The 16,036-nt window shown below is 49.5% G+C and overlaps 1 protein-coding gene across 1 annotated transcript; it reads left to right on the plus strand.

Annotated features, from left to right (window-relative positions):
• Positions 1–293: 293 nt before the first annotated feature.
• Positions 294–1,463, plus strand: ID1 (inhibitor of DNA binding 1). The gene is made up of 2 exons (XM_081554019.1): positions 294–823; positions 1,005–1,463. Exons 1-2 carry the CDS (start codon positions 401–403, stop codon positions 1,044–1,046), a joined length of 465 nt encoding a protein of 154 aa, XP_081410145.1. The 5' UTR covers positions 294–400; the 3' UTR covers positions 1,047–1,463.
• The last annotated feature ends 14,573 nt before the right edge of the window (positions 1,464–16,036 follow it).

The following is a 16,036-nucleotide window of genomic DNA, read 5'->3' on the forward strand; positions in this document are numbered from 1 at the left end:
ACTGATTCTTGGAATCTTTTCGTGATCAGTAATAACTGGTTTCGCCTTCTGGGCAACCCTCGCCTCCGCTAGCCACCGTGCCCCACGCTTCCCACTCTGTGTTCTTGTGACTCGAGTCGCTTTTCCATGCGGGTGAAGGTGCTCTAGGAGAGCAGGAGGCGGGACCCAGAAGCCTCCAGGCCACGCCCCTAGACCTTCCATTGGCTGTTTTTGAACATCTGAGCCCGCCCCCCAAGGAAGGGGCGGGGAGGCGCGCGGCATCTTTATAAAAGTCGGGTTGGGGTACTCGAATCGCGCTTGTGCATTGCCGTCTTTTTCGCGTTCGCAAGTTTCTTCCCCACTCCTGGCGTCCTCTTCCTCCTCCGTCCGCTTCGTTTTCTCCCACCCCGACGCCGGCATCATGAAGGTCGCCAGTGGCAGCCCCGCAGCAGCCGCGGGCCCTAGCTGCGCGCTGAAGGCCGGCAAGGCGGCGGGCGGCGCGGGCGAGGTGGTGCGCTGCCTGTCCGAGCAGAGCGTGGCCATCTCGCGCTGCGCGGGCGGCCCCGGGGCGCGCCTGCCGGCCCTGCTGGAGGAGCAGCCGGTGAATGTGCTCCTCTACGACATGAACGGCTGCTACTCGCGCCTCAAGGAGCTGGTGCCCACCCTGCCCCAGAACCGCAAGGTGAGCAGGGTGGAGATCCTCCAGCACGTCATCGACTACATCTGGGATTTGGAGTTGGAGCTCAACTCGGAATCCCACGTTGGGACCCCCGGGGGCCGGGGGCTCCCCGCCCGGGCTCCGCTCAGCACTCTCAACGGCGAAATCGGCGCCCTGGCGGCAGAGGTGAGGTCCGAGCTGGAGTAGGAGATCGCTTTTCTTCTACGGAAGGGGACACTTGAGGCTCAGAGCGGGAGGGGGTGCTTGGCCCTATATTCGCCCCATCCTTTCGGGCACCTAGGTGGTCCAGGATGCCCAAATAGATCGCTAAAAAAACAAAAACAACAACTCTTCTCTCTTTTCACAGGCGGCGTGTGTTCCAGCGGACGATCGCATCTTGTGTCGCTGAAGCGCCGCCCTTGGGAGCCGGCAGACCCCAGCCCTCCAGGGGGCGAGAGGAATAAGTGCTCTCTGGTCCTTCCAGGCGCCTCGCTGGAGCTGGGGAGGAAAAGACCGATCGGCGGCCACCGGGGCTCTTGCAGGATCCAGCCCGGGTCTGGGGGACTGACAGGGCGGGCTGACCCTCCTCACCCACCGGCCACCAGAGACTTGGGGGAGTCCCCCCTCGTGTGTTTCTATTTTTTGAAAAGCGGACATTTGAAAAATGGTCACGTTTGGTGCTTCTCAGATTTCTGAGGAAATTAATTGCTTTGTATTGTATATTACAATGATCACCGACTGAGAATATTGTTTTACAATAGTTCTGTGGGGTGTTGTTTTCTTTTTTGGTTGTTGTTATTAAACAAATACTTTAGATGGTGATAAAGCTGCAGTGACTTCTTGGATTGATGGGAGGGACCTGGGCTGGCGGTGACCCCTGACCCTTTTCACAGCTGCTGCTGGGGGAGGGGACGGGAAGGCCACATCTGGACGGTCGCTTTTACCGACCTGAAATGAGTGTTTCCGGTGTCTTTAAAATCTATTCTTCCCCCCCACCCCGCCCCATCCCTGGCCATTTCCCCGCTCCCCAGCGTCATAAAATTAAATCGTTCAGACTTTTAGGGTTTCTCAAAGTGGTCATAGGGCCATCTGGGTCACCTGGGGAGGTTGTTAAATGCAGATCAACCTGCCACGGCCCCCTCTGTGTTGAAGAGTATCAACAAGCCGGTTACTTGGGAGAACCAGGTCACTGGAGCTGCATGTTGGCTTAAACGTGGATAATGAGAACCTCAGCCTGTCAGGGACAAGACTTCCAACTTGCCCCATTCCCCAGGAGGAGGAGCCTCCCCCCTGGGCCACCAAACCCTGGATCCCAGCAGGCTGCCCAGGGGCTTCAGCTTTGTCCAAGTGGGTGAGCAAATTGGCAGGACCAGACCAGTCACAGCTGCTGGGCCACCTGCTCTTGGGTCTGGGCTCTGCCCCCTCACCCTGGCCAGGCTGTGCCAGCAGCCCAGGGCTCCTGTGTGGGCTATGAGGAGGAGTGGGCGAGTAAGTCCACAGCTCCTGAGCCGGAAAATGGTGTCGTTGGCAGGGACCTATCTGCCTGGACATGTGTGTGGGTTTGTACTCATGGGGGTGTGCACATGAGTGTCTGGGCCTGTGTGACATGAGTGAACTGGTAGTTACCCTGTAGGGCTGGGTCACCTGCTGGTGTGCAGGCCTGGGGGTGTGGATGAAGATACACGTGGGGATGTGTGCAGAAGGGCAAATGTGAGCGCATGTGTTCTGCAGATAAGTGAGCCAACTCCAGCTGTTTGGGCTTGTGGGCTCTGCTGAAATGCACGGTGGCACCTCTGCCTGGATCCAGCTTGATGGTTTGGGTGTGAGTGTCTGGGGACTGCAGAACTGCACTGGGTGTCTAAATGTGTTCTGTAGGTGGACTGGCATTCCTGGGTCTCTGCTGATCTGGGGATAGCGGTGACGGGTAGCTTTTCATAGGCAAGCCCTTCCTCAGAAGTTTAAGTACCAACTTTCTGGGCAATGGTTAGACCCCTGGGGACACCAACAGTCAGTACCCCTACCAGGCAGCTGCCAGGTATTACACAGGGAGAAACTGAGCCCCAGAAAGGGCAAAGAACTTGTCCTAGAGAGGGCAAGGACTGTTACTACATTTTGTCAATAAAATAAATAGCACCGAGCGCCATGAGCCTGACTGTATTCTCAGCCGTTTACATAAAGGATTTTGTGGGTCCTTGTGGAGCTAACAGCAGGATTGCGCATAATAATAACAATGAAGACTGCCTATTGAGCACTAACACTAAGCCTGGTACCACCTCCCCGAGCACATTCTAGACTTTATCAAAGGGAACAGTATTTGGGGGTAAATCGTGTGCTTTGCTGCTGCCCACCCAGCTCACCACGGGCTGCTGTTTGACAGCATCAACTTCACAGAACTGCTGTAGAGAATAAATGAAATAGAGCACTTAGCACGCAGTGCTTGATAGCTATAAATTATCATTATTAATTGTCGCCTGTACGTCCTTGGAGTGTCCTCAGAGTCACACGTGCGCACTCCCTCCCGCAAGCCCTCCTCCCAGCCGCCCACCCACCGGGCCGTGGGCGTGTCCCCGCGCGTACCCCCTCACGGCAGGGCCCTTTTCCAGGGGAGGAAGGGGCTGTGCCGAGCCGAGGGTAGGCGGGCCACCTCCTCCCCCGTGCAGGCACACTCTGGCTTCCACGTTTCCCTCTTTTCCCCTTTGGCCCAGGCCCAGCCCATCTGGAGGCCGGCTCGGCGGCGGCCTGGGAGCGTTTCCATCAGCTGGGCCCGAGGAATGCGGAGCTATTTAACCTGAGCATCCCCAGGTGTACGGAGGCGCCTGGCTGTCTGGGGCCCGCCGCCTTTGGCACGGCCGCGCTAGACAAACAGCGCGCCGCCCCCGCCCTGCCCCTCCGCCCGCAGCTGCAGCCGGGCCTGGGAACGGGCGGGCGCCGGCGGCTTGCATAAGAGGCTCGGGCCCCGCGGAGGGAGGGGGCGAGGGGGGGACGGGGCCGCCGCGGGGTGGGGGGTTGTGAGAGCTAGAGGGTGTGTGTGCACGTGTGTGCGTGCGTGTGTGCTGCACACAAGACCCTGCTCCTTTTGGGCCGCCGCTTGGGAAATCATTAACTCCTTAACTGTGCTGGACAGGGCGCGGCAGGAGCTGGGTGGGGGGAAGGCCGCAGAGAAAAACCGGGACAAAGTTCCTTTTGCACACTGGACCTTGCCTCTCCAAGACTGTGGGCCCCAAGACCGAAAGCATTTTTTTTTTTCTTTAACAGACACTTCTAGAGCGCTTATTATGTGCCGGGTACTATACTAAACTCTTAAAGTTAATTGGTTAATCCTACTCACAGCTGTATGGGGGCAGTACTATCATATGCTCATTTTAATAATAGCAACGACAGCAGCACAATAGTAATGGGAAGATAAACGTTTTAGTAGGTAGGCTGGTAGAACACAGCCTCTGAAGCAGCCTGGCGGCTTCCCAGGCTGGGAAGGAGAAGGCTGGGAAGGGAGGCCCTTCCCTGGAGGCTTCGCCTGTCTTAGCCTCCACTTTCTCATCTGGGAAATGGGCTCCAGAACCTCATCCTCAAGGATCCACTGAAGGGCTGCAAATGGAAAGCTTGCCACCAGGACTGGCTCCGTGTAGACTCTAAGTTACCTGTTGCTGTAAAGTGCTTGAGCCCTCACCAAGGGGATTGGCTCATGAGCCCGTTAGGTGTGTAAACCCACTGCTAGTCCTACTTTTCAGATGAGAAAAGGGAGACCTTGGAGAGGTGAAGTGACCCAGAGAAGGCCACGTGGGAACTCCGACTTAAACTTTCTGGAAACTAAGCTTCTGAGGGGCTGCACTTTCCCACAAGAGGTCCAATCTAGCTTTTTCGTCTTATTTCCAATTTAAATCACACCAGGTCATTATATATGCTTGTTTTAAATGCGTAAACTGGAAAAATGTGAGGCATAATGTATATACCAATTTTTGCAACTTACGTTTTTCTTAATTTTAAAAAATCTTAACAAGAGTCTAGAAAGATAGACCTACCCCAGGCTCTCTTGTTCTCTAAGAGGTCCTAGGCCAGGTCCCACGTGACCTGGCTCTGAGAGGACAGGTTGCACAGTGGGGTACAGATCTTGAACCAGGTAGAGACCAACTGAACTGTGGACACATCTGCTGAAGGGACGCCTGGTGGCTGAGGGCTCACTAGGCCCTGACTTCTGGGTGCACACACCCCTCTCCACAAGGGTCAAGGGGGCTTCATGGGCAAACACCAACCTTACACCTGCCAATCTGAGTCACCCAGACCTCAGAGTGCTCCTGGAGCCCCTTTCCCCCACCTCATTGCCTCCTGAGACTAAGACTCAAGAGTGAAACCTTTCTTCATACCAGCTACTCTTATTGAGGCCCAGGGACTGCACCCAAGGAGGGCCCCCCACTGTCCAGGTCACAGGCTGCAAGGCTTTCCAATGACAGGCGGGCCTGGGAGCCCAGCCTGGCTGCCAGAGGGAAAGGAGGTGAGTCATGGCCCGGCCAGGGTCCGGGCTCTGCTTTCCGGGAAAGGGAAGGGAAGGGAAGAGAGGAAATCAAAAGGCCTGGAGGCACACAAGGGGGGCGGTCCGTTCTTATCTTCCCGGGACCCACCCTGGCTGGCGCTTCCTGACCCAACTCTTGCGAAATTGGTTTCCCAGCGATGCCCCCAAGAGAGGAGCCATGGGCCTTACAGGGTTGCATCAGAGCCTTGTGCAAGGGCTAGCTGACGGGGAGGGCAGTGGCTGCAGGCCAAGAGCGGGCAAGGGAAGGCAGACTCAGGTTCTAGGCCCAGTGCCATGTCTCACTGACACTTGCCACCTCCCTAGACCTCAGCATCCTTAGCTTTAAAATGGATCATCACAGCCACTGTTCTGAGGTTTCAGTGACATCATCCTTGGCCCATCCACTCCTCAAGCGCCACCCAGGCCAGGCCTCGGTCATCCCTACCTGGAGAACTGTACCAGCCCCAACTAGTTCATTCAGCAAACACAGTTGGCTCTTGAACAACATGGGTTTGACCTGCACTGGGGTTCACTTAACAGTGGATGTTTTTCAATAGTAAATACTATAGGACTGGGTTTCCCAGGTGGCGCTAGTGGTAAAGAATCTGCCTGCCAATGCAGGAGAGGAAGATTTGATCCCTGGGTCAGGAAGACGCCCTGGAGGAGAGCATGGCAACCCACTCCAGTATTCTTGCCTGAGAAATCCCATGGACAGAGGAGCCTGGCGGGCTATAGTCCATGGGGTCACAAAGAGTCGGACCCAACTAAGCACACACACACACTCACACACACACACGTAGGACCACATGGATGTGGGGTTGGCTGAAACCACTGATGCAGAAGCATGGATTACAGAACCCAGGATAAGATGGCCTGACTGTAAATTTTATGCAAATTTTCACTGCACAGGGTCGGTGTCCCTAACCCATGCATTGTTCAAAGGGTCAACTGTAGTTACAAAATTTCTGCATATGCTAGGAGTGGGTTGCAGAAGCTAAGAATTTAAATAAAAATCCATGCCCTCTTGAAACATATATTCCTAGTAGAAGAAGACAGTAAATAAATATGCATAAGCATAATCAGAGGTGGATTTACCCTGAAAAAACTGAAGCTTAAACTTCAAGCCAAAGAGCTCTATCAATGAGGTGGTTTTGTGTGTGTGTGTGAAAAAGTGTAAGTATTAGTTGGTCAGTCGTTTCAGACTCTTTACAACCGCATGGACTTCTCTGTCCAGGCTTCTCTGTTCATGGAGTTCTCCAGGTAGGAATACTGGAGTGGGTAGCCATTCCCTTCTCCAGAGATCTTCCTGACCCAGGGATCAAACCCAGGTCTCCTGCATAGCTGGTAGACTCTTTACGGTCTGAGCCACTATTTTTGTAAAATGTGAAAGATATGCCTAGGTTGCAAAAATCTAGGCCCCACAACACTTAGTCTCCCCTGTATAGGATTCAAGCTTGAAGGTAAGGCTGCTGGAAGGGGTGCAGAATCATATCTACTCAGCTGTTCGTTTTTTCAACATGAGCACCCCCACCCCCACCCCCACCCCCAGCTCTGAGCAGCACGGAAGAGCTTTGTGGATCAGTGTGCTCCAGTGCAGCTGAATTCACTCTGTGCACAGCAAACCTGGGTGCCCTGCCGGTATCCATCCTTCCTCGGACCACTGGCGCCCCCTCCCGGGAAGATTTGGAACTGCGCTAGCGCCCGCGAGAAATCAGGCGTGATTCCTGAGGGCGGGGAAGGCTGGTGCTTTTGCGTCCTCTAGTGGACATTCTGGGAACTGCACCCAGAGCTGTGAGTGTCTTAATTAGTCTGTCTCTGATGGAGGAGCCTGGTAGGCTGCAGTCCATGGGGTCGCTAAGAGTCCGACACGACTGAGCGACTTCACTTTCACTTTTCACTTTCATGCATTGGAGAAGGAAATGGCAACCCACTCCAGTGTTCTCGTCTGGAGAATCCCAGGGACGGTGGAGCCTGCTGGGCTGCCATCTATGGGGTCGCACAGAGTCGGACACGACTGAGGTGACTTCGCAGCATTAGCAGTAGCAGCCGTGTCCGACCTTTTGAGACCCCATGGGCTGTAGCCCACCAGGCTGCTCTGTCCATGGGATTCTCCAGGCAAGAATACTGGAGTGGGTTGACATTTCCTTCTCCAGGGAATCTTCCCGACCCAGGGATCCAACCTGGTTCTCCTGTATTACAGGCAGCTTCTTCACTTTCTGAGCCACCAGGGAAGACCCTGAGTGTCTTGGAAGAGTTATTTCTGTATCTGGTATGTGACTGTATGTCTGTATATGTGTATACAGCAGACAACGAATCAAAAATCACCACCCTCAGCTCCTTCTCTGATCAGGGCCTTAGCTACTCTTTCCTCTATTCTCTCATCTTTGTTTGCTGTATGACAGCCCCCTCCGAGCCTCATTACCTCCTCCACAAGAGGAGGAGACTTCAGGCAAATTCTTAACCTTTAAGAAAATTGTAAAATGTATTTTACACACAAAAGGGTACATGTCATGAATGCATACAGTTTAAAGACAATAGTAAACACTTAGGTACCAGCCACCCTGCTTAAGAAATAGAATATTAAATCTTTCAGTGTCCCTCTGAATAGAATCCCCACTCTCCTTGTAAGATGTTATCACTATTCAGAACTCCGTGTTATTTACTGATTTGTCTTTTATATAAATAGAATCATACTAAAAAATAAATACATGGAATCATACTGTGTGTAGTTTTTCTACACTTGCTTTTCTCATGCAACATAAATTTCATTAGAGCCATCCATACTGATGTGTGGTCTTAGGTCACTCATTTCTCACTGCTTGTAGTATTCTGTGATGTGATTCTTGTACCCAGCCCCCTACTGATGGACCTGTGGGTTGTTTCATGGTTTCTTCCGTTATCAGCAGGGCTGTTCTAAGGGCCCTTATGCAGGTCTCCCAGTGAAGCTGTGTGTGGAGTGAGATGGCTGCACCACAGGGCATGCAGTTTAAATGCTACTAGATCAGACTGGAGTCTATTATGATTAAATAGAGGAGTCCAAACCTAGAGGTCCCTTACTTATTACTTAAGTTACACTCACTGTAACAGATAAGAAAAGGAAAACCCAGAGACCTTAAGTGACTTGCCCCGAGTCTCCAACCTTGGTCTCTTAGGCTAGGAAGTAATTTTGGGCGTGGGCGAGGAGAACATATTTCCTTCCCATTTTGAGGATTAGCAAAACTCGTTTATTTTTAAAATTGTCCTCTGGCCTGGTTTTAGAATTCTGGACAAAGTAGAAACAAGGATACTCCTTGAAAACTGTTCCACAGATACACACACACACATTTACTCCATGTCCAAGTACTGCCAATTCTAATCCCTGAATGTATCCCCAATCCATACATTTCTGCCCATCCCCCTGGTTTCCATCACCTCTCACCTGGACATTGCAGTAACCTCTTCAGTTGCTTCTAGCATTGTCTCCCCCGACTCCAACATTCTCCACATGGCAGCCAGAGACATGGTTCTAAAATGTAGGCAGAATGCATTACTTCCCTGCTTAAAAGTCTCCTGTGCCTTCCAGTTGCTCTTAAAGTAAGATCCTAACCGTGTACCACGGCTCGTAAGGCACAGGAAGGCCTGGCTCCTGTCTGAGTCCATCCTGCTTCTCACCTGCTCTCGCCTCACTTTGCTCACCTTCCAGTTACTCTTTCCCGTCTAGGAGGCCTTTGCATGTTCTGTGCCTGCGGCCTGCCATCCTGTGCCCCACAAATAAGCCTTCTTGTTACTCAGGTCTCAGCCCAAACGTCCCCGCAGAGGATGTTTCTTTCCTGACTGTACCATCTCCTTCCTTTCTTTTTTTGGCCACTCCACTTACAAGATCTTTGTTCCCTGACCAGAGATTGAACCCACCGGGACGTTGGCCAGGGAATTTCCACCATCTCCTTTTTTTTTAATTGAAGTATAGTTGATTTGCAAAGTTGTGCCAATATCGGTTGTACAGCAAAGTGACTCAGTCACATACATATATACATTCATTTTTTAATATTCTTTTCCATTATGGTTTATCACAGGATATTGAATATAGTTCCCTCTGCGATACAGTAGGTCCTTGTTTCCCACCATCTCCTTTCATTCTCTGCCTTTCACCCTGTTTTTTGTTTCCTTCTTAGCACCATTCATGTCCATAATTGTCCTTGGGGAAAGTTGCTGAACCTCTCTGGACTTGTTGCACTGAGAACAACTTATACTTGTGGCATTTTTTTAAAATGGCCACTGTTATTCCTTCCATCGAAAGGTGGGTCTCTGTTCCCTCCCTGTGAATCTAGATGGGATTCTGTGACTGTTTCGACCAACATTTTATAGGAAGTAATGCTACATGACTTCAGCGGCTATATCATGAAAGGCCAGCTTCTGTCTGGTTCTCCGGCAATGCTCACTCTGGAGGGAGCAGCCGCCATGTAAGCCTGCCATGAGACTGTCTAGCTGGCAAGGCCATATGCAGGCACTCCTGAAGACACTTCTAGCTGAGCTCAGCCATCCAATCATTCAGGTCTGTGGACTGATCCTCTGGACGAATCTGTCGGTCAGCTGAGTCCCACTGAGTGACCATGGGTGATGCCACAGGGAGCAGAAGAATTGCCTAGTTGCCCAGCCAAGTCCTGCCTTAATTTCTGATCTATAGAATCTGTGAGATGTAAGGAAATGGCTATTGTTTTTAAGTCACAAAGTTTTGGAGTATTTGTTACCAAACAGTATAAAACCAAAGCAATCTTGTGTGTTTGTTTCCTTGTTCATTGTGTCTCCTTTCTCTAGGACGGGTGTTCCATGGGCTGCTTTGTTCTCTGCTCTGTGACCACTGTCCAGCACAAAGCCTGGCAAACAGTGGTGCTCAGTAAATACTTGTTGAATAAATGACAGCATGGATGAATAGATGTATGCACAGTACACTCAGCTCGAGCTCCATTCACCCTGCTGGGTGGGGCTTTGGGGACAATCCTACGGATATCTTGGCATTGGGAAGGGAGTACCCAAGCTCCTGCCATCCCCTGGCAGCCCACTACCTAGCTCTGGAAGGGGGTACTGAGAGTTGCTTTGGTCACCAAAGCCCACTAGGGCATCAGGGCCTCTCCAGTAAGTGCCCACCCACTGTGACCTCTCTTCTATGTTCCAGCCTCTGGACTTTGCATAAGTTCCTTCCAATATATCTTCCAAGCCTCCTTCATCTGAAGTCACCTCCTCCCAAAATTGGTCCAGTTTGGGACCTCTCCTCAGGCTGTCTGACCTCCAGAAATGAGTACCCTCAACTGCTTATTGATCCCAGACAATTCCAGGAATTTCTCTTAAGATCATTCCCGCCCTGTGCCTGCAGAGCACCTCCTTGCTCCACATCGTCATCTCCCAAGGAGCGCTCATAGCCTTCTCTCCCACAGTTCAGTCCTCTGATGTCAGCCCCATCCCAAGATACCTCAGCTGGGTGTTTTGCTGCCAGGATCTCATTTCAATGCCTCCACAATCCAGTGAGGTCAGATTCATAATCATCTCACTTTATGAAGAAGAAAGCTGAGATTCCAAGAGGAAAAACGGGTTCCAGGTACATGACTGGCAAGTACTCTTCTGGGATCCAATTCATCACCATCATCATCATGACTATAATTTCTTAAAGTACTGACTGTAGAGGTAGGCAGATTCTTTACCATCTGAGCCACCAGCAAAGCCCTAATGATCCACTGAAGGATGCTAAATTTAATGGGTCAAACTTAAAGCAGAAACGGGATATTTTCACCATTTCAAAGTATCTCCCTTAATGTATTTAATAATTACAAAGAGTAAGAGATTAATTTTAGTATCAATCCAACAGATGCTACCCTAGGCAGGTGATCAAAGTGACATTACCAGTTAAACATATCAACCTCACAGAGTCCTGGGAGGGGCGAGAAGTACACAGAGGAGAGCATACCTCAGTTCTCTGGTGTTTCCCCCCAAAAATACATGACCTCAATATGATCATGAGAAAACCTCAGACAAGCCCACACTGATGGACATTCTACAAAAGAGCTGGCTAGTACTCTTCAAATGTGTCAAGATCATAAAAAAGATGGAAGGATGGAGGAACTGTCACAGATCGGAGGGGACTGAGGAGGCATGACAACCGAATGGGATCCTTCCTGCACCGAATTCCACGACAGAAAAAGGACATTAACAGGCAAATGGATGAAACCTAAATCACTTCTGTTGTTATAACTTTAGTTAATAGTAATGAACTGAGGTTAACTTCTTAGTTCTGATGAGGGTTCTATCATTATGTAAGACGTTGACAAAAGGGAAAGCTGGGAGGACATACGGGAACTCTGTACTATTTTTGCAACTTCTGTAAGTCTAAAATTACCTCAAAAGGAAGGAAAAAAAATAAATAAACAAAGAGGGAGAATGAAGGCTAAGCTAAAATAAGCCTCCTACACCCCATCTCTCCCACTGGTTATAACTAAAAACTCTGGACAACTTTTTAAAAAAGCAACTACTTAAGAAAGAACATGGTATAGTAAATAAAAGAGAGCAGATTGGAGTGAAAAGTCAAACTTCGAAGAATAACCCACAAAGCAGGTTAGTGGAAACTCACTACCAGGTGAGTTTCCTGGTAAATTTTTTTCCTGTATCTTCTTGCTTAGACCCAGGACACTTTAAATCAGGAAACTGCACACCTGATATAGGCAGCACACACTCCCACAGAGAAGCCCTCATTCTGGTCAGAGAAGAGGAAAAATGGACCTCCAGAAGCTGGAGAATGTAATGAAACTCCTTGTTATTATTTTTATTTAATCATTGCTCTCAATTAGCCCTGCTGCAGGGCAGCCCCAGTCTGCTCTACAGTTCCAATGCCGTTGAGAGAAAAGTCTGAGAAAACCACCCCCTGGAGAAAAGAACTTGGAAAAGAACCCCTGAGTGTAAATAGTGTGGGGCAAATCTTCATTTTTTTGTCTTTTGGTTTTTTGATGCTTTGCTCCGAGGGTAAGCCCAGTGGTGAGGAATTGTATGACAGTGCTGGTGGTTAGAATTCTGAGAGAACTTCATATTTCTGACCAGAGGACCAGAAAAACAGGCCTGTGGAGACAGAGAATGTACATATAGTCCTGGTGACGAGAGAATGGATAAAGGAAATCCTCCAATTCTATGCTGAACCAGCACAAGTCCTGGGCTCAACCCCAAGCTGAGCCTGTGTGGAAGATACCCTAAGAAGGGTGAGAAAATCTTTTGAGTATTAACACCATGTACACCACTGTCCCAGTCCCAGACTAACCTTTACATCAGGCAGAACCAAACCATATAGGAAAGCTTTGAAAGTAAAACTGATATTAGAATCACTGCCTGTAGAAGTTGACAAAGAACATGCAGTCTGAACCTATCCAGCTTTGCCTACTACTAAAAAAAAAAAATTCCAGAGGCTTTTACCAGTACCTAAAGTCTCATAAGATAATATTGAAAATGTCCAGGATACAATACAAAGTAAGGCACATCCAACAAATTCTCAAAGCAAAAGACAATCGATTCCAACCATGAAAAGACCCAGATGTTGGGATTGTTAGACAGAGACTTCAAAGCAGCTATTATAACAGTACATTGTGAGGGGAAAATGGATACTTTAGAATGAATGGGAAAACAGACGTTCTCAGCAGAGACATAAAAAACATTAAAAAAGACCAAAAAACAGGCAGTGTTAGATAAAAGGTACAAAGCCTCCGTAACACAAGACCAACAAGTTCTGGAGAGCTGTACAGCACAGGACCTGTAGTTAATATTGTTTTGTATACTTAAAGACTTGCTGAAAGGGTAGATCTTAGGTTAATCGCTCTTACCACAATAAGGAAATCAATATTTTTGGGGTGGAGGGCAGGAGGAAACTTTTGGAGGTGATGGATAAATTTATGGCCTTGATTATTGTGGTGAAGGTTTCAGGGGTACATACTTATCTTCAAACCCATCAAGATGTATACATTAAATATCTGTAACTTTCTGTATGTCAATTATACCTTAACAAAGTGATTTTCAAAAGAATCATTGAATTATACTAAAAAAAACCCCAAAGGGTCAAATGACCAAATGACAATTTTAGAACGTAAGAAATACAATATCTCAGATCTTAAAAATTCACAGGATAGTCTCAATAGTAAAGAGAGGTGCCAAAGGAAAGACTCAATAAACCTGAAGCTAGATCAACAGAAGTGGTCCAATCAAAAGAGGAAAGAATATTTTAAAACTGAACAGACTTACGGACATGTGGGGAAATATCAAAAGATTTAATATGCGTGTCATTTCTGTACCCTTAAAGATGCAAAAAAAAATTTAAAGATGCCTTAAAATTTCTCAAGTTTGGTAAAAAACTTTAATTTACAGATTCAAGAAACCGTGGTTGCTCACACAGTAAAGAATCTACCTGCAATGCAGGAGACCCGGGTTTGATCCCTGGGTCTGGAAGATCCCCTGGAGAAGGGAATGGCAATCAACTCCAGTATTCTTGCCTGGGAAATCCCATGGACCGAGGAGCCTGGTGTGCTACAGTGCATGGGGTTGCAAAGAGTCAGACACGACTTAGTGACTGAACAGCAAATACTGATTCCAAATAACATTTGGTTATGGTTCCAGTTACTACTGTTGCATGACAAGCCACCCGAAAACAGTGCATAAAACAGCTGTCTGATGTTAATGGATTCTATGGGTCAGGAATTCAGAAAGGTCACAGCAGAGGTGTCCCATAATGTCTGGGGCCTTAGCTGGGAAGATGCAATGGCTGAAGGGGACTTGGTGGCTAGGGATTGGGATTGTCTGAAGATGTGCATGGCTAGAAGGCTATAGGCTGGCACCTCAGCTGGGCTGCAGTCAGACCACTGACGTATGACTTCTCCATATGTTCTCTCCACATGGGTTAATTTGGCTTCCTCATGGCATGGCAGCTAGGTTTTAAGAGAGAGTGTCCTGAGAGAGTGCATGGCATCTTATGATCCAGCTTTGGAAGTTACACAGCATCACTTTTACCATGTCCTACGTTTAAGGCTGTCAAAAAGGTGCATTCAGCTTCAGGGAATGGGGATACAGATGCCACCATTTGATGACAAGAGGGTCCAGGTCACATTGTAAAGAGAGCACGTGGAATTGGAGATACTGTTAAAGCCACAATAATCGAGACGCTTGTTTGTAGACCATAGTCTAAGTCTGCGGGTGAGAAGTGAGGTGTGTTGCTCCAATAAGGCCTTCTCGTGTGGAAACAAATGAGTCTTGTTCTTGAGAGGAGCATTTCAGCAGAGGGAGGCGCAGTTACAAAAGCCCTGCCATGGGCAAGAGTGGAGTGCATTCCAAGAACTGAAGGACAGCATGCCTGGAGTGTGAAGGGAGAGGAGAAGTTGATGAGGAGACTCCATTTGTGGAGTTTGGCAGAGGGAACCTTAAATATCAGGTTAAGGAGATTACTGGAAGGCCAGTGAGTGGTAATGGAGGCTAAAGGATGCCAAGAGGCTGTCCCCACAAGGGCCGGGCCACATGAAGGGGCCTATCCCCATAACCATGAGACTGGTGAGTTTGAGTTCAGGACATGACCAAGGGCCATTATGCCCTGCCCCGTGCACCCTCCGTTTGGCCTGTGGTACAGAAGGCCCTGGAAGATCAGGAACAGAAGCTGAAGACCATTCCACGTTAGTGTGGAGCCCGCGTTAGTGTGGATCCCAGATCCACTGGGATCTGAAGGAGTCAATGCCTACCCTGGAGTTGATTTGACACCCTGCACCACCAGGATCCCACTGCTGCAGCCCTTTGCCAAGTTGGACTGTTCCCTGGTGGTCAGAGCAGAGCACTGGGCTGGACCTCAAGGCAACGTCCACACTGCCCATAGCTCCATCCAGAGCTTGGTTTATATGTCACAGCCATGGGTGCCTCTCAGAGAAGCCCTGCTTTCAGTTCAGTTCGGTCACTCAGTCGTGTCTGACTCTTTCTGACCCCATGGACTGCAGCTTGCCAAGCTTCCCTGTCCATCACCAACTCCCAGAGCTTGCTCAAACTCATGTCCATTGAGTCGGTGATGCCATCCAACCATCTTGTCCTCTGTTGTCCCCTTCTCTTCCTGCCTTCAATCTTTCCCATCATCAGGGCCTTTTCCAGTGAGTCAGTTCTTCGCATCAAGTGGCCTAGGTATTGGCGTTTCAGCTTCAGCATCAGTCCTTTCAAAGAATATTCAGGACTGGTTTCCTTTAGGATGGACTGGTTGGATCTCCTTGCAGTCCAAGGGACTCTCAAGAGTCTTCTCCAACACCACAGTTCAAAAGCATCAATTCTTTGGCTCTCAGCTTTCTTTATGGTCCAGCTCTCACATCCATACATGACTACTGGAAAAACCATAGCTTTGACTATATGGACCTTTGTTGGCAATTATCTGCTTTTTAGTATGCTGTCTATATTTGTCATTGCCATGGGTGCCTCTCAGAGAAGCCCCCACTTAGACCACCGCATTTACCCTCCTGGTCCCCAAGCAGAGCTTGGGTGTGATTGGTGTTACAGAAATGTGGAAACCAAGGCCATGGAGGCAGTCAGGAACGGGGCTGAAACCAGCAGAGGATGGATCTGGGACTAGAAGCTCAGAAGTGGGCCTCCCAAGCGCTCAGTTTCACCGCCCCTAATATTAACTTCAGGGTCTTTTGCATGTCGTTTGTATACACCCGCCCGGGTCACAGGTGGTGGTGATGAGGACCCAGGACCCTAGGCCCCGGGATTCCAATGCAGCAAGTTCTGACCAAATCCTACCCCCACCCCCCATCTCCTGGCCCAAGGCGAGTTCAGGTGCCCTTCCTGCGGTCAGAGTGTGGGGGCCTCGGTGCCCCAATAGGGGAACGCCTTCGCCTACTCTGCTTCTGCGATCGCCTGAAACGTGG

This window comes from Giraffa tippelskirchi, chromosome 13 (assembly GCF_054371585.1).
Source record: "Giraffa tippelskirchi isolate mGirTip1 chromosome 13, T2T-mGirTip1v1.2.pri, whole genome shotgun sequence".
Taxonomy (NCBI): domain Eukaryota; kingdom Metazoa; phylum Chordata; class Mammalia; order Artiodactyla; family Giraffidae; genus Giraffa; species Giraffa tippelskirchi.